We start from the raw sequence: 26,919 nt of genomic DNA, 5'->3' as shown, positions 1-26,919 counted from the left end.
AGATGGGGGGAGGGGGTCCTCCTATAATGATGCAAATTGTAAATTCAGTGAAAACTCTCTATACGTTCAAAGTTAACTCTTTTTTCTTTATTCGATGTGCAAGAATAGCCACTAGAGCGACCACTATCCAATCAAAATTTTGTTCAAAATTTTAAATTTTGAACATCATTACCTTGTAATATAAACTTGCCTTTGAGGATGAATTTGTCACATTTCATGATATTTTCAGTCATATTAATCGTTTAGAATCCTATTGAGTTTTGCTTCGATACTAGCGCCGTGCATTTGCAGTCAAGTCATGTCGTCGTTTAATAGTCCATATTGGGTGATTATAGGGAAACCCCTTTATTTATATATAAATGATTAAATTGTCTATGAAAATGATTTTATGCAACATAAAGAATAAGGCTTCATTTTAATCTTTGGTACATTGTATAAGTTTGCCTGCGCGTCATATCTTATCTTTCTATCTCGAAATTGGAGACAGCAGAAATAACTTCGCTGAGTACAATGGAGTGACGGAATGGATCACAATTGCTGAAATAAGTTCTACGTAGGATTGCCTTAGTCTATGGATCGATTCCGAGTTCTCCTCCCCCGGAATACATCATAATAGACAAGCTCACAACCTCATTCATATATTGATACCTTCAATTTACTTTCTTGATCTTCCAAATTGTCCAGATATCTGGAAAAAGTCCAGATCTCTCTCCATTAAATCCAATAATTTATTCTTCGCTTTTTTAAGTTATTTCCTTATTATTAAAAAGGTTTTATTAATTGACTTCCAACTATCTGCTGTTGCTGTATCCAATTTCGATACAAAAATAATCTTATACTATGTACCCTTAATCTTGACTGAATAAATATACAAGTGGTTCCTAATCAAAATTCGAAAAAAGTTGAGACACAAACCGACCTAATGTACATAATATAAAAGGCATATTATGAAGGTACATAACTATCAACCTTTGTATGGAAAGCCTGCCTGAAAAGTAATACAACTTCAAAATATGTACGATATATTGTACCTACATAAATATAAATAAAGATGGATAGATGATATCGATCAATATGAATAGGAAAAGCAACCACTGACGGCTTATATGATTATAATATCTGATGGTTCTTTAATAGCATAATGTCTATATTCTACATAGACCTATATATCATCAAAGAAGTATCAACAAATTTATCAATGAATATGTAGGATATATATTATTATAGTCGAGATGATTCTAAGCCATCTTTGGTCTGATTATTACTAAAGGTGATGTTTGATATACTTACGCCTATAGTGAGATCTATTCATATTATCTATCTGGTAAAATATATTGATAAAGAAAAAGTATTTGTAAACACCTTTTTCTTGTAGATTATTCTTTTAATCGTTCTTTTCATCATTCAAATTTACCAACAAATAGACAAAACGCGCCAGTTTGCTTGAAGAGATTTCATTGGCCAAATGAAAACTTTTGCTTCTGCATATTTTTAGCATATTTTTGAATTCAACATATTATGTGGATATCCTTTTAAAATGTTATATTCTCTAAATTTACTTGTAGCCACAATGTAGGTACAAAAATATCCTTTTACTTTTAGGTACAGTTAGCAAGGCCAAATATTTATTCTCGTTTACATTTTTATTAGGATATTACCATAATCCGACAAACTTTGAAGCAAATCATTATTATTTGATAGTTTGAATAAAACAAGTATCTTGTATATATTTAATGCTCAAATAATTTATTTCGGCTAACCTCTTAACTCTTTAGAAATCAAAACTCAATTTGCTATTACATCTTAAAATACAGTTTAGAGCTTTAAGCAGCGTTTATATTTAAATTATCCTAATATATCCTAAAGTAAGGTAAGGCAAAATTCGCTAACTCTAATTTCAAATTGGAATTTTATTAACCTTAGTTTATTGAAGCTCCTTCACATAGAAAGTAAACATCCTATATTAAAATACTGAATATGCACAGGACAATATGAAGATATGTACAAGTGGAGTTCAAAGTCTTTCATATCAAGTCTTTAGTTAATTATCACGCAGTGGCGCCGGAACCATAGGGGCCATTGAACCCCCCTCCAAATCTATACACTTTTTTACAATCAGTGTAATATTTATATAATAAGTTATAACGTTAGATTTATTTTCAGCTTTTTAAAAACATAATTATGTTTAGCATAAATTAATTTTAAAATATCAAAACAACGTCCACAACCATATTTCAATTTTTAAATAGTATTGGTCATATTTTCCTACCTATTCTAACTTGAATCGAGTTATTTCTCTATAAGAGGAACTTTGAAGTGAAAAAATGGATATAGTTGTATAAAAATGGTTTCAAGACCAGTAAAGTCTCTAGTCTTAGCTTTTGAGTATAACTCAATCAGGGTCATAGTTAGAATTTTATATCTTTAACTTTCCAACTAGCATCTACTTTTTCCTAACTCTAGTATAAAATGTTTTTCCCCCGTAGACTGGTCATTTTTCACTAATTTTATGAAATAACAGAATGCTTATTTTTTTTTTTTAAATGACCTATTTTAATAAATTATGTTCATATTCCATTTAACAACGTTTTTTATAGAAAATATTATTTCTTTCTATTTTTAAGATTGTCTTTCCTAAAATAAAGGTTAATTATATCTTATAACTTTTATGGTAAAAGACAATGGTATTTTCTTGTCTCAAATATGAAATGACTTTTTTTAGAAGGTACCTTTCAATTTTTAAACAGTCACTACATAAATCATCCAAATTTTCGAACTGACATCCAATTTTTTCGTCGCAAACAATCCATGCAATGGCCTTGAAGTCAATTATGGAGTATTTAATTTTGACCTCATACCAAATCTCAACTATTCAAAATACGGAACGAGCCCAATTCGAATTTTAGACCTCAAATCTAATTCCTTAACTCTATTAAGCATTAAATTCTAAGAAAATAATTGGAAAAATGCGAGAGGAGAGAAGCAGTGTCGGTTAAGAATATGCAGGCTATTTTTTTTTTTTTTTTGAAGAAATTGTGGTAAGAATTATTTTAAAATACAATCCTCTTTTTTTTAATTCAATTAAATTTTGAATTTTGCTTTTTACAAAAGATATGTTTGATCTTTGAAAAAACATAAATAAAAAGGGCATTGAAGAAGTTTATAAATTAAGTACTGTCCCAAAGTACTGTATAAGATATTAATAAAACATTTTCAGATTCGACTACTTATCTATATGAAAAGGATGATTATATTTGAGTTATAAATGGTAATCATTTTCAGTATGGAAGTAAATAAACCGGAAATTAAGAAGTAAACCCAAAATATTTGTAGATTTTTTTGGAGGAGAACATCTTAGCTGTTATGACATTTCATTAGATTAATTGAAAGCAGCTTTAAAGACAAGAAATAATTAGTGATGGGGGGGAATGCTATTGTATCAAAATCTCCAAAAGGCGAAAATGTATGCATAAAATTTACGGGTGGTGAATATGTTTGTGGCAGAATTACCAGTCCCAATAGTAAAGTATTTTATAAGAGTTTAATTATATTCGCAGATTTTTGATTGGAATAGAATGATTATATTCCTAAAGAATTTTACAAGATTTAATGAGTAGCTTAGGCACGGAGGATTTACATTCAAGAACCAGAAGTGGACAATTGAAATCGATAAAAAGGAAATCTTATATACATTAGACTATTCAGTTTTCGGGCTAATATTTTTGTTCCCATTATATTATATATTGTTTTCTTTTTTATTATCTTGAGCAGAAAAGGTACTTTAACCCGAAAACGAAACAGTCTAATATGCATGTACGATGATATAAGAAGAAACTCGGTTTTGATGGTTCTGTATATTGCTTTATCATACTCTATCTCGGAGAAAAAAATATTATATAAGTTTTATCGATATTTAATATGTACTCTATCTACAGTCATATTTTCGTATGTGCATAATATATAATAAGAGATGAAATTGTATGATTAAGAATCTTCCAACTAACAAGAAATTCTACGCTTTATCTATTTGACAGCTATAGATTTTTTTATATTCTTGATCCTTATTACCGAGCCTATGAGTCTAGAGGCAAAATGAAGACCACGTCTTTAATTTTGTTTAAATAAGTGATATTTTTTTATGGACTAGGAGCGTTGATTATTTCTCCATAACTAACTACTTACATAGTTTTCATTATTTCAAACATTTTAAATGCATTAACAAGGCAAACTCTACGAAGGGGAAGAAAAAGTTGAATACCCCATCAGGAAAAATGACAACAAATGATAAAGTGACGTCATCTGTTCTGGTATCATAATTAGCAACATCATGGGTGAGAAAAAAAATATCTTAACCAAATATCTCTACAAGCTAACAGGCGCGTTTTGCTACTTTGTTTTAATTTTTATTTAGAACATTAGTTAGTTAAGAATTTATTGCTGTTTACGATTGTAAATACATACATTATAAAATAGTACAAATATGCATACATTACAAAACTAAACAAAAATACGGCAAAGAACACGATCACACAAAGGGGTATATGTGTTACTACAGCAGAACTTGATCTTATGTCCTACTTAATTTTATAGTAATCATCAATAATTCGTTTCATTTTTAAACATTTCATAAATTTAATCCTCTTTATCCTCTTCTTGCATGGCTTGGTATCTCTCTTGTTATGAGAGCGATGGACATCTATTAATAAGGTGGTCTATGCTTTTTGGTTCTCCCAGGCAAATATTGTACATTGCACTTGTATCTTTCCATTTGCTCAGATAGGCCAAAAATGACCCATGACCTGTGTAGGCTTGAACAAGTAAGTTCATATTTTGATGCAAATGTTTGATACTCTTTTGTTTTGGTTTTCCAACCAGTTATGTGTATGTTCCATTCTTTGATCTTCCCTATATATGTTGCACCAAACTTCGAAAAAGAAGTTACCCAACACCTTATTTAAGTGGCTAGGAGGCGCTCCAACGCACAAACGATTTCAACTTTCAGTACCACTCTTGGCAAGATAGTCTGCAAATTCGTTTCCTCAAATATCTGAATGGCCTTTGCACCAATCGAAATATATGTTTATTTCACATTTTCCGATCTTTCATATTTTTTGCACTTCTTAGCTGTATCACTTTTTGTAAAAGGATTTAGAATAGTAGCAATTGCCAATATAGAATCCAATCGAATTATAACATTTTTTGATGGCTTGTCTTGGTTAAGAAGAAATATCACTGATTGTGTGATGGCGATGATTTCTGCTTGAAAGACCGATGCTTCGTTATTTAATGATACTGATGATTGATGAATTGACATGTCACCTCGAGTGATAGACTATACTGCACCTGTGTTGCCTTTCCCATCTTTGGATCCGTCTGTACATATATACAAACCTCTACATACAAGCGCAAGCAACAGAGTCTTGATAGAGAACAAGGAATTTCTCCGGGGCAACTGGGATGGCGTTAATGATCTTTCAAGGCGTTGTAGGTATCGTTTCCTTTACGATAAAATACTTGATGAAATTGAATTGAATAAAGTAAGCGACTATATCACCGGCAATCGTATCTGCGTCGACAACCGTCAAGTTGAACTTCCCAAATCAACACGAAATTGTATTCCTGTAAAAAAATTGACCGTGATTTAATATGAAGTTTAGCATTTTGCGCTGCCTCATTTTTATAAACAAAGAATTTTGAACAAAGAAACTCTTCATTTTGAAGGGTCCCGTAGTTTTTTAATTAGAATTCGTATATGAACCATGGGATTTGCGTTCACTTTTATCAATATGACCGGGGTCAGTTTGAAGGGGGTATTGGGGACAGATGTTCAAGTCCCACTCTTGAGAAGGTCACAAGTTAAACATAATTTAATTTAAAAAAAAGTATTAATACAACTAATTAAAAGAAATTTTTATAACAATAGGAGAAGGATTGACCTTTTATTTAAAATGACAATTTTCAAAAAAAAAAAAAAGAAAAATATATAATGTTCAATAGAAAAGTCATTCAATGTAATGAAGGCATAATTTATGAAAATAGGCCATTAAAAGGCTTGGTTTTTTCTCAACAAAGTGATAATAAAAAGAAACATTATTTTCTTTACAATAAAGAAAATCATTTTATAAATATTATAAGAAATCGTACAATATAAGGTCATTTAAAGAAAACCCCATATTTTATTTTATTAAAAAAAAAAGAAACTATTGTCAAGAAATCAAATTTTTAAAAAGAATTTATAAAAAAAGGCTCCTCACATTCATTTTTGCCCCAAGACCTGCTCACAGTAAAAGAGACCCTGAATATGACAAAGTTTTGAGGGAGGTTTCTCTCTCTAATTTCATTTTCTATTGTATGTATTGTATATCAATCTTTTTTCTCTTCCAAAATTACGGGACCCTTCAACTTAAAGAGTGCCAAGATTATGTTGAGGTTTTTTATCTTCTTGCAACCTCAACTGACAAAAGGGAATGGAAAAATTTGAAAAACATATATCATAGTAGCTAGCCTTATGCTGTTATTATTGTTTTATTATTATTGTCAACTGCTGATTTTTATGGATGAATTCATTATTTAGATATTATCATAGGGAAATAAATATTACTTTGTTAATGGATATAGTATACAATTTACATACATTGAATTGAAGTTCTTAATTGTTATCAATTAATATAAAAATAATCCCTTTTTGAGTTGATAATACGTAGAGTCAGCTGTTTTAAATCACACAAGAGTCAACTCGTGAAAATTAATGAAAACAACAGAAAGGAAGATACACTATGGTATACGAGTAGACATTTTCATAAAAAATATACACCAATCTTAGTCATGTATTATGGAGTTTATTAAACCAGCGTTCCTCTGGACTCAGGATTAATGATAGATTATTTAGTTTATGACAATCTAATATTTAAGTACAAAGTAGAAGAGTCCTAACATTAAAATACACAAACTTGATTTTAATATTAGATATATCAAATATATTTTAAATAAAAAGAACACAAAACAAGCGAAAAGTTTGTATAATTAAATATTACATAATACAATACCCATTAATTATTTGCACTTGAATGAGCATAGTCAAAAATGTGTCATAAAATATATATTTTTCAAAATATAACCGTGATGTCTTATTGGAGTATTAATATTTTATGTAACGGACAATTAATTATAACTTAGGTTATAAATAGTAAGTATTTTTTTTTTTTTAAACACACGAAAAAAACGAAAATTACAATGGCAACCCTGAGATGTTTATAATGTTTGAGAGAAGAGCAGTTTAGATGTAAATGACTTTTCATTATATTCACTGGAAGCAGCTACAGGAGGAAGGAAATAAACACAAGTTACACTCTGTATCAAGCAAGCACATAAGCAGGAATGGCTCCGTTTTTTATCCTAAAATCTACTTACACTTATAGCTCCCTGACAAATCATCAGTGTTGCTCTCCGTCATTCATGAGCACATACACTTTGTACTTAGATATTCTCTCCTCAAGAATCAAAGAATAATTATAATAGGTTTGGAAAATAAAACTGAAACTCTTATGCTCCAAGTACTAAACTCCCACACTAAATAATACTTAGGATTATTAGCCCTAATTTGAACTCACATATAAATATCTTTGAAGCAGTTTGAGCGTGAGTGGGTTTGGGGCAAAGATAAATGTCTTTTAATTTGTTTCTTTTTTTTTAAATTGATTTTAAAAAATATAGTTTCCCATTTTTAGAGAATAAAATGCGGGGCCCTTTTCTTTTTTCAAATGACCTTTTTATGAAAAAATTAGAAAAATGTTCTATCTTATTTTTTGAATCAATATTCTTTTTTAAAGGCCAAAGCTTCTGTTGACATTTTTATATAAGTAAATATTTTCTTTCTATTTTTAAAACGTCAATTTTAAACAATAAAGAGCGGAATCTGGGGCAAGTGCCCCCCTAAACCAACCCTGGACATAAATTAAATGGATACTAATACCTTATATAGAAATTTGAGGTTTATCTCCCGTGATTTCATTTTCTAGGTCTTTTAAGCCTACGAAAAATTTCTCAGAAAGAAATATGTTCTCGTGAAATCTTGCATTTTATTATTCTATAATATATACTTCTTTTCATTCAATTGATTCAAAAAAATTATGAGGAAAAAAACTCGTCGGAAGGAAAATATTAAGATAATGCACATTTAAAAAAATTTTTTTTTTTAAACCACATACTAATGTACTATTTTGCTTGAAAACCAGGAACGTCCACAAGGAGATGACTGGAGGGCCTGTAGAACCCCCTCCCCCAAATTACGCAACTTTTTACTAAAAAAATTAATATTAAAATTTTTTTTTTTTTTAAATTATAAAATTTCAAATTTAACTTAGTTTTTCAAAAAATTCTAAAAACATTAATTTTTCAATTTTTTTTTCAAAAAAACTAATTCATATCAATAGCTATGGAATTTTTCTAAAAAAATTTAATTTTCTATGAATATCCATAGATTTTTTTTTTTTTTTGGGGGGGACAGATTTATGTATTTAAAAAAAAAAAAAACTTCATAAATCAAGCTCTCCCCCAAAAAAAAAAAAAAAAATCTATGGATATTTATAACTTAGGTCCTGAGCACTATGATTAGGCCCCCCGAGTCAAGCTGTCCTGTCAACATAGTTAATTTAAATAAATTTATTCTCTATATAATCTATGAAACATAAGCGGGATACCCCCCCTGAAAACCATATCTTTGCAAAAAAAACTAACCATTAAATTAGATTTTTTTTAATGTTTTTAATCAATTTGTACATATATCATTAACCATGTTGTCCATATTTCACATAGTTCGACCCCTCCTAAAAATGTAATTGAAATTAAATTTTGAAATTTTATAGATTGAATTAAAATTTGATAAAATTAAGGCCTTTTAACCTTATATTTGAGAAGAAACGGTATATTTTTATATGGGTTTTTACTAAAAAAAAATTTACCATAATTATCTAATGACTTTTTTTGGCAAATAATGTTTTATTTTATATTTAAAAACATCTTTCAGGTCTACGTTGACTCCCTTTCCCGAATATATACATGATTTTAGTCCAAACTCCTTCCTTCACCCACAAAGGGGCTCAAACTTTGTGTATGCCCTCTTTCTACCTTACAAACAGAATCCTCCTATAATTTTTAATACCTTAAAATAACGATATTTAACAAAGAAATAAAATGATATTTGATCAAACATATCAATTATAATTTTACCGTTTTAAGAAATATATCATATTAATTGACATAGAGTGCCAAAATGGTACATTTTACTTATTTGGAGTGTCTCATCATTTTTTCTGCTTGATCCAACTCCTGCTTTTTGTTAACCATATAATAATATGTTTTACTGTAGAATGCATATATAAACTCAAGTCACATGATTTGAACTAGAGTCGTTCATTTAATGAATAATAGTGATCAATTCATTATATTTGTGGTTGAAAGTCTTGGGTTTTGGTCCTAAGCCTGTCTGAGACCTTTATCATTTTTAGTGGACCGAGCTAATTTGTTCTTGTTAGGAAGTTCGGCCTTGTCCAGTCTCAAAGAAAAAAAATATATAGATCAGTCCCATATAAAAATTCGATCTAGGTCGATCTTAAAAAAATAGGTCAGGATCGTTCTGATTTATAACCGTGATTCAATAAAACAGACTGAAATTTAATTGCTTACAAAACATGGACCAATTGTTTTAGTCTCAATATATATCTTCGATTTTTTCTGGTCTTAATCTATAAACCAATTTTCTTCCCTATCTGTTTGATTTATGAATTATGCAAATATGATTTATACAACACATTTAACTTTATATGACGTTATTGCTCTCAAACAAACATGAAGTCATCAAAAATACGCCCGTAGAATAAATCTAGACCACTGTTTCCCATAGTGGTCCATTTATGGACGTCAGGGGTCTCAGGGACTTGGTTTTTAGATTATTATTTTTAATTCAAAATTTAAATTTCAAAAATGAAAGTTTTTTTGATCTTTTTTCAAAAATTCATAGCCATTCACAACAAATATAATTTTTGAACTTTCAAATTTTAGTTTCTTTCTTTTAACTTTCAAAAATGAAATTTTAAATATGAAATTTTTCTGCAAAAAAATTCTAACAAACAGAGCTATTAATTTGAAATCGAATATTGACAAATTGTTATCAAAGCACCAAATTCAACCTTCATCTAAATGATAAAATCATTACGTTTTTGTAATTATGCGTATATAATAATCTATTTTGTTTTGTTACAATCTTATATGTACTTGGATTTTTTTATTATTTATTTTCTTTTTGATTACCATTGTTCAATTTAAAAATAACCCTATCAAAGTGAGAATCACTGTGCAAAATCCAAAAAAAACATTGAAAATTGATAAGTTTAAGAAAATTCAACTAGGGAAAACAAAAAATCAACAAGTGGAATATGGGTTAAAAAAATGTTAGAACCCTTTTTTTTCTTTTTTGGATAGATATACAGTAATTTTTTTCTCCAAGACCAGTCTAGAACAAAGTTCTTTAAGGGGTCAAATTAGTTTGCTCCACTAAAAATCATATCAGTCTCAGACTGATCTAGGATTTTCAGACCTAAGCCCAACACTAATCTTTATTAGCGTTGACTTATTTATTCCATCAAGTCTAGTCTTATGACAGGTTCTAATTGACCTTGAGACAGGTCCTTCAGACTGCCACTACTAGAAGTGATTAAAAAAAAGTTGATTAATTAGACGGGACTTGCAGTCTTCAGTCCTACATAACAGGGCTGCGGAGTTGGAATCGGTGCATTTTTTGGTGGAGTCAGATTTAGCAGTGGGAAAATGTCTAACGTCTTCGCTGACAAAAATTATTGTAATGTATATAAATAAAACTTATTTATAATCTAAGGCTTACATTGAATGTTCGTAAAGTTGTTTTTTTTCTAAATGGTTATGAATTAAAAGTATTAAGTACTATTAATTTACGAACCTTGAAAGTTAACTATTTTATAAATTTACTTCACAAATTTCAAATGTTTCCATAGTAAATACAATGATAATTTCCGAACGTCTCGAAAGTATAAATTATTATGATGATTAAAGCATAGCCACTAGCCATGCTAGATCATCTCTTAGTCAAGTGAATATTCAATGGCATCAGAGTAAAGTTTACCTTTGGAGTGAGAGGTTGTCTGTATTCTTGCTCTTTGGTTACGAGTTTACAAAGAACTTATGTTCAGAAACTTATGAATGCATTACCAATAAATAGATTTTGATCCATTTCATTTGTTGTTAATCTTGTTAAATATCTTATATTCTAAATATTTTATTTTGACCCGGCACAATTATTTACTACATATAACTAATAACTGCCTAGAGTAATGATTTAAATCTATATTTATAGTCTCTAGACTCAAATTACTCAATAGGTTCTAAAATATATTATTATAAAATTGTGTTGGAGTCGTGGAGTCGGATTACGCCATTTTATGGACCGACTCCGTAGCTCTGATAAATAAGGACCAACACAACACCAGTCCTTATTACGCCAAAAATGACCTCAGAGGTCTTAAACTCTGCTTAAATAAGTTTTTTGATTGCCCCCAGTAGAAACAGTATATTTGCAGATGGGTTAAGCGGATATTAACAGGAAACGGGACAGTCTGACACATTGTACAAAAGTACAAAATATTTTATAAAAAATATGAATTTATAATAAATAGAAACTTTACTTTTTTATAAAAAGAGAAACTTTTTATTTGAAGACTATCCATTATTCAAGAAAAAACTTTGTTAAATTTAATTTAATTAATGAAATCTCCTCTAAGTGTTGTTGTTTTAACTATAATCCGTTTTGAGCAAATAAAGGCATACAAAAGTTTTAAAGCATCCATTAATAGATACTAGTGTTGTGAGATTCAGTTCGATTTGATTTTTTTTTTTTTTCAGTTGGGTCTTAAGTCATTTTTTCTAAGTCAATTTGAACCAACATGCCGATCGTGAGCCCAGTCTCAGACCCTGAGCCAATTGTTCGGTCTCACTCTATAGAACATTTCTCTTCCCACATCAGTTATAGGGAGAGTTGAATAGTTTGTAATAATAAAAAAGAGTGCAAGGACATATGGTCAGAGGCATCCGCAGGAGGTGGACTGGGGGGACTGTAGCCCTCCCACAAATCCATAAATTTTTGCTTTTCAATAGAAAATTTAATTTTTTAATTTTATTATTTAATTTTTTGTAAACAGTAGTAGATTTTTGTAATATTTTTCCTAAAAATTTAATTTTTTTGACCAACTGTAGATTTTTGAGTTTTGTTTTTTTTTTCAAAAATTTTAATATTTGACATTTTTTGAGAATAGCTATGGATTTTTGACTTTTTTTCCGAAAAATTTAATTCATATGTATAGTTTTGGATTTTAGAAATTTTTTAGAAAAAGTTTAATATTTGAAATTGATTTCGCAAAAAATTTTAATTTTTCGAATTTTTTTAAATTTCTGTAAGCCCAAGCACCCCCCCCCCCTCTATAAAAAGCATTAGTGAAGGAAAATATAGTAATTTTATTTATATTGATACATGTATATTTTATTATGAATATTTAAAACAATATAAACCAAAGATAGGCAATAATTAGTAATGAAAATCGTGTATACTTTTATTTTTAGGATCTGGATTACGTAAACTAGAAAATAGAGATAATTGACATACAGTAACATAAGATCGAGTCTTTTTTCCATATACAACAGCAGATCCCATCCAAAACAAATCAGGCTTCCAGGCCATCTATTGGTTCTGTTTGATCACAGGCTTCAAACAGTCCAATTGTTCAAAGTAAAATGCAGAATTATGCGAGACAAAAAACGCTCGAACCACTGTTGTAGAACACAAACCGAAAGAGGATCGGCCCTGAATACATCGCAAATTTTCTTGGTCACTTTCGACGCGTTTTTCCTTTTCACGTAGTAAAAATATAAATTATAGCAAATTTCTTCCTTTAAGACCTCCATACTCGACATACAATAATTCAAGACTGAACCCGCCAACCACAAAACTGTCCGGAAAGTGTTTGCAGTATACACTCACACCTTTACAACGCCTTATCGTATGATCCGATGTGCCCAATAATGAAGAAGATATATTTAGTAAAAAAAAAGGGCGGAAATACGAAATTACTTTTTCCGCAGCGAAATATAATAGAATATATTTAGGAAAGGAAGTTCACTACTCAGGACTTAAATAATAATGACAAGTGCTGAGAAAAAGAAAATTCCTTCTTCAGATCACCAATTCCAAAAAAACGAACTAGCTAAAAATACACACGATTTAAATCACTGTTGATATATTTTCAGAAGAAAAGGATCGTTTCATTATCATAATTTATTGTGATATATATGTACATTTACGAATACGTACCTATTGCTAAAAGTAGTTGTACCTACAACTAAAAATGGGTATAAATAGTTTTGATAAATATAGATATTTTAAATGAAAATGCATACTCATACATGTATACATATTATATCAGTAAACCCCTGAGATTAATCTTACTTTTTTTATTTCCCCATACTTATTCCCACAAGGTTTTAACTCCTTTAAAACCGAGTTCGTTTTACTACGAATCTTTGAGGTTTTTCTTCTTCTTTTAAAAACCATTATTTTTGATCATTTTTTGAAAGGTTCTAATATATCTTTTAACAAATATACATTTATAATAGAATATTAATTCCTTCAAAACAATGATGGAAAGATTTTGAAAGTTATAAGCATAATTGTGTATATGTAACACATATGCAGAAAGGTCACGAATTTGACACATAGATGGTGCTATTTTATTTTTTAATTCTCCTCATTTTTGGTTTGTACCAACCTTTTAAAAACAGCCGTCAAAATTGTATGATAATCTGTTCTTTAGTTTGTGAGTTATTGTGCTAACTGTGACTATTTTTATTTTATTTCCAAAAGAATGGATCAAAAAATAATTTCAGGTTTTAAATTTTACATTGCTTCTTAAAAAGAAAAAATACTGTTCAATCAAAGCAATGGCTTGAAAAGTGTTATGGGGACTCTGCTTCATAAAACAAATAAATATATATATTTTATTAATTAAAAAAAACAATTTTGAACAAAAAAGACGTGTTTCCTTTGTTAAGCCCGGGATTTTTTAGACCAAGTGTAGGAAAAGGCCTGCAATTATGTTCGTATTGTTTATTTCTTATTATTAATTTACTTTTCGACACATGTGTTAAATATATTAATATAATAAAGTTAACTGCAAAATTATTCGTGGCAAAAACTTTAATTTTTTACCCTAATAACCTCTTGCATCATGTTAATTTCTTTATTTGATTTATTATTTCAGCTGATGGAAGTGGTACATTGACGGTTCGGGGATGCGCTTTGGATTCTGGTACACTTACAACAGATACAGAAATCATTCGTATGTCACATTGTGGAAGCTTTTACTTTAATGATAAGTAAGTTCATTGAGCCTTTACATAGAACCAGGTTTTATTTTAGGCGGGAATGTGTGGCCGGTCCCATGCTTGATTATAAAAATAGGGGAACAGCTCAGAGTATATATATTTTTTTTTTAATTACAAAATATTTATAAAATAAAAAAGGAAGGTAAAAAAAAAATTTCTTGTTTAAATGTTCATTCTGGTATAAATTTGTCAGTCCTAGGACCGGTCCTTATTGGTTAGAGAACTTTTTCTATGCCTAGGACCAATCCAACACTAATTACGTTACATTTATATTAGATATTAATGTTGAAACAAAGTCCAAGATCGATATTTTTTACATTTGGTCTTGAGTGTTTTATTGAGGAACGATTTGAACAAATATTTCGTTCAAGACCGCGATCTCAGGCCGTAGGCCGAAATTTAATTTATTTCAAACCGTAGAACGATATTCCCTTTCGATTTTTCTTTGAAACCTGTCTAACTTCTTTAAAGGTCGGAGTTAGTTCGGTCCACTAAAAAACATAACGATCTCAGACCGATTTAGGATTTTCAGACAGAAACCCAACACCATTAAATACATTAGGCACTGGGTTTGAAACAATTGAACTATTTACTAGACCAGTGTTTCTCAAACTGTTATACGTGAACTCCTACTAGATGGAAAGAAATAAGTGTTTTGTCTTTTATAAAGAAAGGTCACACAAATAGTTGTACTTTTATAATAAATGGTCATAATTTTTTTTTTTTTCCATTGCATTTTGTCATAAAATTATCAAATTTAAATAAAAAAAGTGGTATTTTCTTAGGTGATACATAATGAAAAAGCTTGACAACTATTTCAGTGGTTCTCTAACTTTTTCAATGCGTATGCATTCGACATTCAAAGATATTTTAGTTAAAATGTTCTGTTTCATTGTTTATTTTAAATTTGGAAAAGACCGTACAAAATGGATCCACCGGGGAAATTTGTTAGATCGATCTTCAGTTTAATAGTTTGAAATTAAATTTATGTTATTTATCTGTTATCTCTATTACACGAGAGCAATCAATTAATTTTCAAATGAATAATTTATACCTATGGGTTATTCTATGTATTAATTTACACTTGATTATATTTTTCATTCGATTTTTCATATCAAGTCATTTTGAAATAAAAAAATTTTCCTGGCTCTAAATCGATCAAGTTCTGAGTTTATTTTGATGATGAATTTGATATCATTTTGGATCAGTTTCTTAACTGATGAATGGAGATAAAAAATATTCTAATAGCTAATGAACAATGCAGCTAAATTTTTGTTATTAAAAAATGTGGTTGACCTTGATCATACTTTTTTACCTTATATTTATCAAACATTCTCCTTTGATTTTCATAAAACTAAATCTCACCATAGAAAAAAGATTAGAATGGAAGATCCATGGGCTTGGGCAAGTTTAATATATTCATATATAATTGAGTTTTAAGAGGGAGTAGAAAATCACATTGACAATGGGCAATAATATTTTTCCTTAATGTTTAGAGCCCTTCGGTGCAGGCAAGCATTAGGGTATTCTTACACACCTTATAATATAGTGCCTGTATATTATATGAAATGTATTATGAATTTAAAAAAAAATGTTTTATAAACTTTAAATAACATACCAACATATATGCATAAAAAAGTTGTATAGATGAGAAGTCCATCATTTATTTTTATCAAAAATGTACAAAATCGAAATTTGCGAAGAAATTTGCAAAAAAACAATTTTGCACTCATTCCATGGAATATTGGATTTGTATATAAAATAAAGTTTGTAGAAATTTGTGTTGAAATTCATTTGCATATAAATTTAACACATAAAAATTGATATATGACGAAAATATTTGACAATAATAAATTATTAACTTCTCATCTATGCATTTTTTTTCATGCATATATATTGATATGTCACTTGAATGTAATTAACAATTTGTTTTCTTTACTAATTCATAATAATACATTTCATATAATATACAGGCGCTATATTATAACGAATTATAGAAGACGCTCGCCCGCACTGAATGGGACTAAACAGTAAGAAAATACCATTGATCGATATGATTTCCTGCTCCTCCTTGGCCCAAGCAATGTATATATAAGATTATTCAAATTTTAATGAAAAAATAAAATTCAGTTTTAATTTTTCATAGAATGATCCTTAATCATTCTGCATTCAACAGTCTACTTAAAGGAGATTCATTTGATTTTCAGATACGCTCATGGATGTGTACAAAGTTGTGATGACATTGATGCCTGCAATTCCAGCCAAAGAACCAAGAGCCCTGTCCACCTCCTGATACTCTTACATCTAATAAGTTCAGCCTTACTCAAATTTCATGCAGAACCACTTTGTGTATTCTAAAGCCCATAACATAAGTGAATCCCATCCTACTACATCTACAGAATATATAATATATATCGAATCAGCTTGCCAAACTTATAAGAAAATTATCCCTTCCATGTATTCACATAATATTTATTAATTACTTATTTAACATAATGCATACTTTCCCATTTCAAATAAAGTTGTAATAAAATAGAAAAATACTATAAGAAATATACGGAATTTATTAATTAATTAATACTTATTATTGATTGAGTTTCTATAATATGTAATATATGGATATAGGTAATGAATATTGAATATAGATGGAGAAAACAAAGGAGAACCAAAATAACATAACATTATTTGGATAATATAATTATTTTATAGGTTGAAACAATAAAATATACTTTTTTTTTTAAAACAGATGAGTCGTGATTATCTAGACATTAATACTGAGTAACCTATGCGTTATAAATGTTTTCAAAAATAATTTAAAAAATGAATATAATATAATATACCTACTATGTATGTATAATTATATATGTAATAATGTATTATAACATTTAATCTGAATGAATATAAAAAATGAGTATTGAAATGAAAGATAAAAAGGATAAATGCCTACTTTTATACCCATATGAACACCTTATTATTAATATATACAGGGTGGGTCCATCACATGTTAAACTTAGGATGGGACTCTTATTTTTAAGTATTACTAACTCTATTTGAACTTCCCGCACTTTTACTCCGCACTCACATGATGGATGAAATAGTTTTGGTCTCATAAATGGAGTTACAAATTCGCAAAATTGAAAAACGTCAAGTCATTATCGATCTCTAGTTGAGACCTTAAAGCTCTAATAAGTGTCTTTCTTCCATTACACCATCCAGAAGTTTAAAAAAACAGGAGCATTGAGGAGAGGATAATATCTGCGTCAAACTAATCGTTGAAAACGACCTTGACGAGAAAATCGTCCATATATCGAGGAGTGAGTTAGAGGTTTGAGGCTGTTCGGTGCCTCTAGATCCGTATTTAAGGTACAAATTATAAAATACTACTTTAAAAGGAATAATTCGTAATTAAAAGTGCCCTAAAATACTTGGGCCTCAGACCCTGTACATATGTAGATAGTAAGCAAAGGGTGCATAGGAGTACTACTCAAGTTTTATTTATTAAAGCGGATCCAAAGCTCAAACACCTACTTTTTCCACCACTGGGATATTGCACAAGGACGGTGTTAATGTTGGGAGATCCACCAATAAGAGGTTCCTGTGCCACTGGACGAATTCTATAAGATTCTTCCGTCGCCTCGTCATCATTGCTACTACAATCCACCATGTGAAGACGAAGGTGATTATGACTTTGATCGGATATTTTTCTGTGATTATGATGACGCCGGTGATGATAATGACGAGATCGACAGGTTCCGCCAACTTTTTTCTTCGATACATAAAAGCTACTACTACTTTCATCTTGATTCAAAAGAATCAAAATTTTTGTAAAAGGTCTTTGAGCCATATGCATCATTTCGACCTCATGTCGTCGACGAGCCCGCCTCACATCTGTGAGGATTTTGCATTTCCATACAACAACACAAAAGGATAAAAATAAAAAGAAACAAGAGAAAAAGACGGAAAAAAATACGAAAAGGTCTATATGTAACTGATCTTGACGAAAATACATGGATCCAAATGTAACCTTGGACGACACTTTTCCAATGACGACAATGTGAAAACGAGTAGTTCTCAGATCATGATAAGCTTCGGGAAGTGATATCACAAGTCTATTTTTGAGTCCTTTTGCATGCAATATTCTTCCTGTGTGACGAACTTTAAGGAATGTGATATTTTTGGTACACTTTTTTGATATAAGATGATAGAATATGTTGGCATCCGTCAAATTAGACATATAATACAAAGTAGACTTGGAACGATGAGAAGCACCCACCGAGGATGCCGATCTTCTTCGTCCACCCGGTTGAAGATGAAGTGCGCCTCTTTTTGAACGGGCGGATACAGGAAAAATAAAGAAACGAGGATCAAAAGAAATATTGTGATGCCAGTTTTCATCGTTTTCAACGACAAATATTCGAGAGTCTGGAGCCAAATATACATCCACTTCGCCAACAGTGACATCAATTACAATTCGTATATCTACATTCATGAACTTGGGTTGAACCGCAAAAAATACTGCTTGACCAGCGTTTAAAGGAGATGGAATCCTATTGCACTCAGATTGTGTTTCAGGATCAAAACAATACTCCGTGTCCACTGTCATGACTCTATAGCATTGATGTCCATTTTCAGGGTATCCAAGATAGTATTCCTTGCATCTGCTGCATTGGTATTTGAAACACGAAGACTCTCGACCATAGAGATTCATACGTAAATATCTACATTGATGAACATCCGAGTATGTGTTATTATGACATTGACAATTTTCCCCAGTTATCTGAAATACAAATATAGGTTTACATTTATTGAGTGACATAATAGATCCATTGGATCGTTGTTCATATCATAATAATATATATTAAAATATTTAAATGTCACAAACCTGATCACATGTATTTCCATGTCCATTGCACCAACATGGCCGGCAGTCATTGCGCGTATCCTCAGTTCCTCGAAAATGTCTTTCCACGCATTGCTCACAAGTTCTACCTTGAGTATAATCTTCACAATTGACACAAACGGTTTCAGAACCATCTCTAGGCCCACTATGGATTGACTTACTAACTCTTTGAAGACTACGATCATCCAAAACAATTTTATTATTCCCGCTTACATTTAATTCTTTCAAATATGATGAATGGAGACAATAATTTGAATGAGTATTGCAAAAGTCATAGCAAGACACACATTTGCCTTTATTTCGTGGATCTCCAACATAGAATCGAGCACACTTTTCACAATGAGCTCCAATTGTATTATTTTGACAGGAAATACAGACATCTAATCTCTCAGGACTTTCACAGTCAGAGTGTCCATTGCACTGACACTGTTTGGAACAGTCAAGTCCAACATATGAGAAATCACATTTGCAAACTCCTGGTTCTATACACTTTCCATAAAGACAACCTTGTGAACAAATTGGTTTGCATCCTTCTCCAGAAACTTTTTTTTCGTATCCTTCATTACAGACACATTTGTAGGAAAGCTCCGTATCAATGCACATCTCTGAGTCAGGATCACAATCGTGGTGATTATTAGAACATTCATTCTCAGGAGGACACATTTCAATATTCCATTTATTACTTGAAGAAGTTGAAAATAAAGAGTTAGACAAAATGTTTTGAGAGAATCCTAGAGTAGAGTTTGAAAGACAATACACTTTGTTGTTTATAGAATCATGAATTTCACCCTGAAGACACACTCCAATTCCTGTAAGAGGACTCGATGAAAATGAACACCATCCACAGTCACTTCTTTGAAGACATGTTTTGCAGTTCGTCCTTTGAGAGCAAGAAATAGGACACATATCTCCACGCTTCAAAATACGTCCACAATTACCTCCAGTACATCTGAGTTGTAAATATCCTGGAGAGATGCATTCATTGAGCTTGATTGACCAACGACATTCACTCCATCCTCCTTCCGCACCTGTGCTTGATAAACACTTGTTACAATCGTGGTAGGAGTCACAAGGTGCAGGACATGACTCTGGATCATCATTTTGTTGTTCTTTCAAAAAGATGAGACCGTGATCAATAACTCTTTTTTGTTCACAATTCCAATCGTAAATTGGTGACTCATTTACTTTTCTTTTTTGCTCTCCAGATTTATGCACCCTTCTAGTCCAAACACATTCAGATGAACTATTATTTGTCTTACATTTTTGACAATCAGAAGCAGAACAAATTAAATCAGGGCATTGCTCAGGGAGTGTTACTTCCTTTGGCTTCAAATTGCATAAAAACTCTAATCCGCAATCAGCAAGACGATGAACGCACTGACCTTTGTTACATCCCGAACACCAGCGACAATTCTTGGATAAACATTCTCCGCAAACTCGATAAAAATTGCAACTAAGTTTGATTTTTTCACAATTCAATCCTTCATTCGATTCCTTGATTCCGGATGAAAAACTTCTACATTCTTCTGGTTCTTTCCCACTACTGATTGAGTAACAATAGGAGGAGTTGGTGCCCGAAACTATCTCATACACAGAACAGTAAGAACAACCATGAGTGACTTTACATAAATCACTTTTTTTGTCATAGACTCGGCATAAGTCCTGAGGAATATCAAGGCGTTTAACATCTCCTAAAACCTTTCCATGAGAAAAACCTCCCATCAAGTACACGGAATTCTCTCCTCTAACAGCAGCAAGTCCCAAATACCTTTCATTTAAATTATAATCAAGGCCAACCCAAGTCTGGCAGTCGTATATATATGCAATAACAGCTCCAGGATTACCTCCAATTAGCATCATAAATTTGGGAGTTGATATAGCAGAATGAAAATACATTGGTGAAGATCCTCCTTGTACGTTAATAAATGAAGTAAGCAATGACCACTGAAGAGTATCATAGTTTAAAGAATATAATCGATTAGAAACATCGACTTTATCAACGTAAAAACTGATTCCTCCATACACATAAAAGTGTCCTTCGTGATATATACATGAATGACCGTAAAGACCTCCAGCTTTTAAAGGCGAATAACCTTCAGTAAATACTTCTCTCCATATGTTAAAAAAGGGAATGTACTCCAATACTTTATCATTAAATCCGTTCATAGGTGAAATACCTCCAATTAATAAGAAACGCGCAACATCCGCATTTAATGTGAGTGTGTGTCCAGCAACACTTTGGGGATTTTCCTTAGTTTTAATCTCTCTCCAATTTCGTGTGATAACATCAAAGGACCAAAAATCGTCCAAATAATGGGTTTTGTTAATTCCTCCATGAATGTAAAGGACATTTTTATAAAAAACTGAAGCATGAAAATATCTACCGATAGGAGGAGATACTTCTCCACGAACAGTAACACGGATCCATGAGTTATTACGAGTATCAAAGGCACGAATATCATTTAGAACGTGATTCCCACTAGATCCTCCATAAATCCACAGCGTTTCCTCTAAATCAATATCCATAGAGTGGCCAAAACGGAAAGAATGACCTCCAATGTCAGGTAGAAATAAAGTAGTCTTTATAGGAACAGTTTGTGTTGGTAATTCAATTGAGCAATCAATGTCACCAAACCCAACAGGGCAAATGCAAACACCACGATGACATTCACCAATTGATGAACAGTTCATGGGGCAGTCATTGTCTGAATCACATCCTTCTTTAGGACACGTCATTACTTGAAAGGAAGCATTAAATCCTTGACTCAAATCATCCGGTCTTTGGAAATATACAGAGATAACTCCAGAATGTGCAATGAATTGTTTATTCGGCATATCATATTTTTCGTTGCAAACTATACCTAAAATGGAAAAATTATCTGAGGATGATATATAAGGAGGCAATCCATCATAGATGTAAATTGAATTTTCGGAGCACGATATGTTAACAGATTCTATCGTTAAGCTGATTGCATTAAATCCTTTAGGAATGGAAGAAAAGTATGTATTTGATTTGTCATCTAAATTCATTCTGGAAGACGATGCAGAGCTTATTATCCATAAGCAATCTTTTTCAATACTCAAATTCCCTCCATAGCTCCCAAAACTTCCAGAGTCAAACTAAAGTATGATATACATTACCTACTACAAAGAATTTAGATGTACAAAGAATATAAATTACCTCAGTGATATATTTCCTTGGGGAGCAAGAATGATAGCATTTTCCACCATGTCGTGGATCTCCATAAAAACCTTCTATACAAATTTCACAGCTACTTCCTGTGGTCAAATCCAAACAGAAACAATCACCAGTATCATGATCACAAATCCCAGCTGGAATGTTCTCATGGCCATTACAAAAGCAAGAATCGCATCCTCCTATAGTAGCATTTCCAAAGCTTCCTTCTTTGCATAGATGACAATGTTTTCCAGTCGTATTATTCATACATTTATCACAAATTCCAATATCTTCGTAACAAGTAGAGTGATTGTGGCAATTACAATCTAACGAACAATCTACACCTGCCCATCCCAGATCACACTCACACTTAAAGTTTTCATATCCTAGGTTAACACACTTTCCGTGAACACAGTCTTCATAACATGTTCTTAAGCATTCATTAATTCCATCTCCTATGAATCCCCTGTTACAATTGCATTGAAATGACCCCGGATAATTGCTACAAGTTGCATTTTCATGACAATTGTGAAGATTTAAAGCACACTCATCCACATCAGGACAAGATGAATACGCCCAGCTCATAGATTTGTTCATTGCACATACCTCATTTGATGAAGAATTGAGAAAACTTCCTGTAGAGCAAATACCATTAACAGGATTTTGTGAATCGTAACACCATCCGCAACCCAATGACTTGAGGCACTCAGAGCACCTAGAAAAACTAGAGCAGGTTCGGCACATTATATGATCATTTAATTTCTCAGGAATTTCCTCTCCTTCATCATAGAAATTATTTCTATCAAACCATTCTCGACATCTTCCATAACGATATTCAGAAGTATACACGGAAAAAAGAAAACACTCTTCTGTCTCAGCACACCAAACACATCTACCCGGTTCACCCAAGCAGTCTGAACAGTTACTTCTACTATGACACGGTATTGGGCACTCTAAATAAGAAGTAATAGCTAACCTGTCATCCTTTCGTATGTAAAGTGAACTTCCTCGCCGAACGCATTTAGAATCTCTAGTTCTGTATTCACAATTAACATCGTTTGAGCATGTATCACAATATATATGACTGGAGCAGTTGACACACATTGATGGATCAAGAGTTAGAAAATTATCGTTGCATCTATCCTCAACCGATCGATCTCCTCTTGCAAGGCATTCATTATGCACAGAGCACCAACCACAGAGTGTGTCGGCAGTACAAGCAAAACAATTCTTGTATGATAAACATGACCCATCTCCCCGAAATGGGCGCAAGAAATCCTTCCCGAAGACCTGAGGCATTATTTGCTCATCATCTATCCCACTTTTAAGGGATAACTCCAGAGGAGGTTGAAAAAATCCATTGAGAACCATAGAACTCTCAAACAATGCTGTTGCCGAGAAGTCAATTTGATATGAGGTACCTGGTTTAAGGATGATAGGGCTACCAGATTCTGGCCACTTAAGATTATTTCTGCATGAGGTAGTTGTGTAATAAGTACCATTAATGATAGTCCTTAATTTCCCAGTAGATCTTGGAGAGAGGGATAAAACCATTCTGGCAGCATTACGAACACATGGAAGAAGATACCTTTCTTCTTCAATTTTATCATCATCGGAAGATCCATTAAGAGAATAGGAGGATGAGTAATGATGGTGAGGAATGTGGACAGATCCTCTAATTCTAAGTATATATTCTTCTCGGCTACGGCGATAAGACGAGGGAAGCACTTCATTCAAAAAAGGCATATATTCAGCTTCTGTTTTATTGATAATTGAAACTTCATCCGGATAAGTTTCGTTGGGAGGATTAGAGTATTTAAATAATGTTATGCCAGATTTAAAATTCTCTCTTGTACATTGATTAGGAGTAGTCAATTTAGCAGCTGAATCCCTTTTAATTTTTCTTTCAAGGGAGCAAGGATCAGGGGTTGCATATCTTGGTAAACAAGTTTGAGAATGAACACACCAACCACACTCTTTAAGTCGTAGTTGATCAACAACACTCTCTCCAAAAGAAATGGAAGAAGACCTTTGACTATGTATAACACACGAATAACAATCTTTGAGAGCAGGACATATTCCAGGACAAGAATTTGTTCTTAAATTACTGCTACAATTGGAGGTAGAGGTTCTTGGATAACAAATACCAGTTGTAGAGCACCAACCACACTCTGGATTAGCTTTACACATACTGGAGCTACCATATTTAGAGCACACTTTTTTATTGTTGGGAATCGAGAGAGCAAACGGAAAAGTAAAAGCCCATACGTTCCCACTTACAGAGCCCTTATATCCACCAGAATAGACAATGATGTTTGGTTTTTTGACAGCAACGGAAGCACCAAATAAACCTTCTCTCTCAGGATAGTTTCTATGCTGAACAGCCCCTTCATCCAGGATATTTTTACTAACCCAGCTGTGGCAGCCCAAATGATAAAAATATATTTCTTTATCATAACATATTTCTACTTTATTGTGGCGGTGAGAATAACCTCCAAAAATAACCATATAGTCTCCTATGACAACAGCCGCATGATAAGCCCGTTCAGGAGGGCGATCTTTATCTCCAGCAGATTCTAACTCTGACCATTTACGTTTCTTTATATCATAAACCCATATTCGATCACTTAGTCTTGAAAATCGAGCTAGATCAGCCACTAATCCCCCAAATAATATTAACGATTCTGAACCAGAATGATACACCAGACTGTGACCAGTAACTCTCAAGTCAGTCATTTTACCATTACGTGGCTCGACTGTCTTCCAAGTCCAATCAGAAAGTTGTAGTGTGAACATAGAAGAAGAAAACTCCCCAAAAACTCCACTTCCTCCAAAAATATATAGAGTTTCGTTTACACGTGCTACTGCATGGGAAGATAAAGGAATTGGCATATCTTTTTCCATTCTTTTCCACGAATGGGTTGATACATTATACACCCAAACTTGGCTCGAGGGAATATGATGGTTATCTTTCCCACCGAATAGAACAAATCCAGAATCTAATTCGACAGCGGCGTGTCCATACAATGGGGGTGGCCAAGAAATGTTATTTTGAGGTTCTATTTTCTTCCATGTTTCAAAGTCATAGGATATCAAATCCCTTAAAACATAACGAAGGTTGTAACCTCCATAAAAATAAATGCTGTTTTCTAAGACGATAGAGCTGTGACTTGTACGTGGAGAGAAAAATGTGTCCTGTGGTGGATTCAAAAGATGCCAAGTATTCCCAACAATATTACTCTCATGTAAACTACAATCGTAGCCCGTAAATCCGGGGGAACAAACACAGCGCTTCCTCTCCAGACATTTGCCCCCAGGTTTACATCCATCTGGACAGGTTTCAATAGAGCAGTCCGGCCCCGTGAATCCTTCATCACATCCACATGTCGCATTGTCCGTACAAACGCCTCGCTCTGAGCAATTTTGAGGACACACAAAGGAATTGTAGATGGCGGAAAAGCCCGAGAGAGCATAGTTGGTATCAGAATAGAGAATGAGATGCATTGACCCAGAGGGAGACGTCACTTTCGCACCAGAGCCAGATCCCGAGAGACTCGCCAAGAGACTCCCATTCCCATCCAGAATAAAGAGGTAGTCGTACGCACATTCCGTGCTCAGCTCTGAAAGACATTCACTCATTAGACAAGTGCAAGAGTAGCAAAGTGAGTCACCTACCCTGGAACTCGATCGTTATGTACTTGAGAGAAGGATCCTCTGGAGAAATGAACCACTCACACACAGAGTTGGGCGTGTAATTCCCAGGACCGTCTCCAATTACTCCATGAGCATCTCGGAGAAACGTTCTGGTACAGGCTCTTAATCTTGGAATCCAGGATAGCAAGAGTGCAAACAAGAACCAGATCCAGGATCCCATTCTTTCCCTTTCATAGCCCTTTACATTAACAAGCACATTGATGTAAGTTCAGTCCGCCCACCTCCATCCAAATGGAATTCGTCAATCTCTAGTAGTAGAATAATTCAGCTTTTTCTTCTCTTACTTTACTTTGTAGTTACTTCTAATAATAATAAATAATGATTTCAGATTGCCTTTTATGGCCGCGCGCATGAAATGAAATGACTAGGAGTGATGGAAGGAATCTCTCTCATTCTGCGTTCATGAGTCTCAGCTCACTTCTCACTTCTCTTCATCTTGCTAGCTCAATATCAAATATGGAATTCAAAAAGGAGCCTGTAGAACCAAAGTGACGTCACACAGCACAACTCACATCAATAATGTGAAATGTCCCATTCATATGATTATATCATATATGTTACCCCCTTCATGATGTTGTCGTTCTTCACAAGTTTTCAACTACTTTTTTAATACATATATCATATACATAATAATGCCCAATATTTCCTTGACATATTTGAGTCA

At 32.3% G+C, this 26,919-nt stretch overlaps 2 protein-coding genes across 3 annotated transcripts in view; one reads left to right on the top strand and one right to left on the bottom strand.

Moving 5' to 3' along the window:
• The window catches only part of LOC121113540 (uncharacterized), a 219,417-nt gene extending 202,380 nt beyond the window's left edge, over window positions 1–17,037 (top strand). For both annotated transcript variants that reach the window (XM_040707340.2, XM_040707341.2), the window contains 2 exons: window positions 14,340–14,454; window positions 16,671–17,037. In XM_040707340.2, the coding sequence (XP_040563274.1) occupies window positions 14,340–14,454; window positions 16,671–16,821 (266 nt within the window). In that variant the 3' untranslated portion in view covers window positions 16,822–17,037. The remainder of the gene's footprint in view (window positions 1–14,339; window positions 14,455–16,670) is intronic.
• Window positions 17,010–26,855, bottom strand: Megf8 (multiple EGF like domains 8). The gene is made up of 4 exons (XM_040707339.2): window positions 26,217–26,855; window positions 22,545–26,161; window positions 19,346–22,483; window positions 17,010–19,240 (listed from the first exon to the last, which is right to left on the bottom strand). The coding sequence occupies exons 1-4, from the start codon at window positions 26,413–26,415 to the stop codon at window positions 17,948–17,950; spliced, it is 8,247 nt and encodes a 2,748-aa protein (XP_040563273.1). The 5' UTR covers window positions 26,416–26,855; the 3' UTR covers window positions 17,010–17,947.
• Window positions 26,856–26,919: the final 64 nt, after the last annotated feature.

The sequence above is a fragment of the Lepeophtheirus salmonis genome, chromosome 2, assembly GCF_016086655.4.
Source record: "Lepeophtheirus salmonis chromosome 2, UVic_Lsal_1.4, whole genome shotgun sequence".
In the NCBI taxonomy this organism is placed as follows: Eukaryota; Metazoa; Arthropoda; class Copepoda; order Siphonostomatoida; family Caligidae; genus Lepeophtheirus; species Lepeophtheirus salmonis.
Note: the sequence above shows the minus strand (reverse complement) of the source record. Positions and strands in the feature narration are given on the sequence as shown.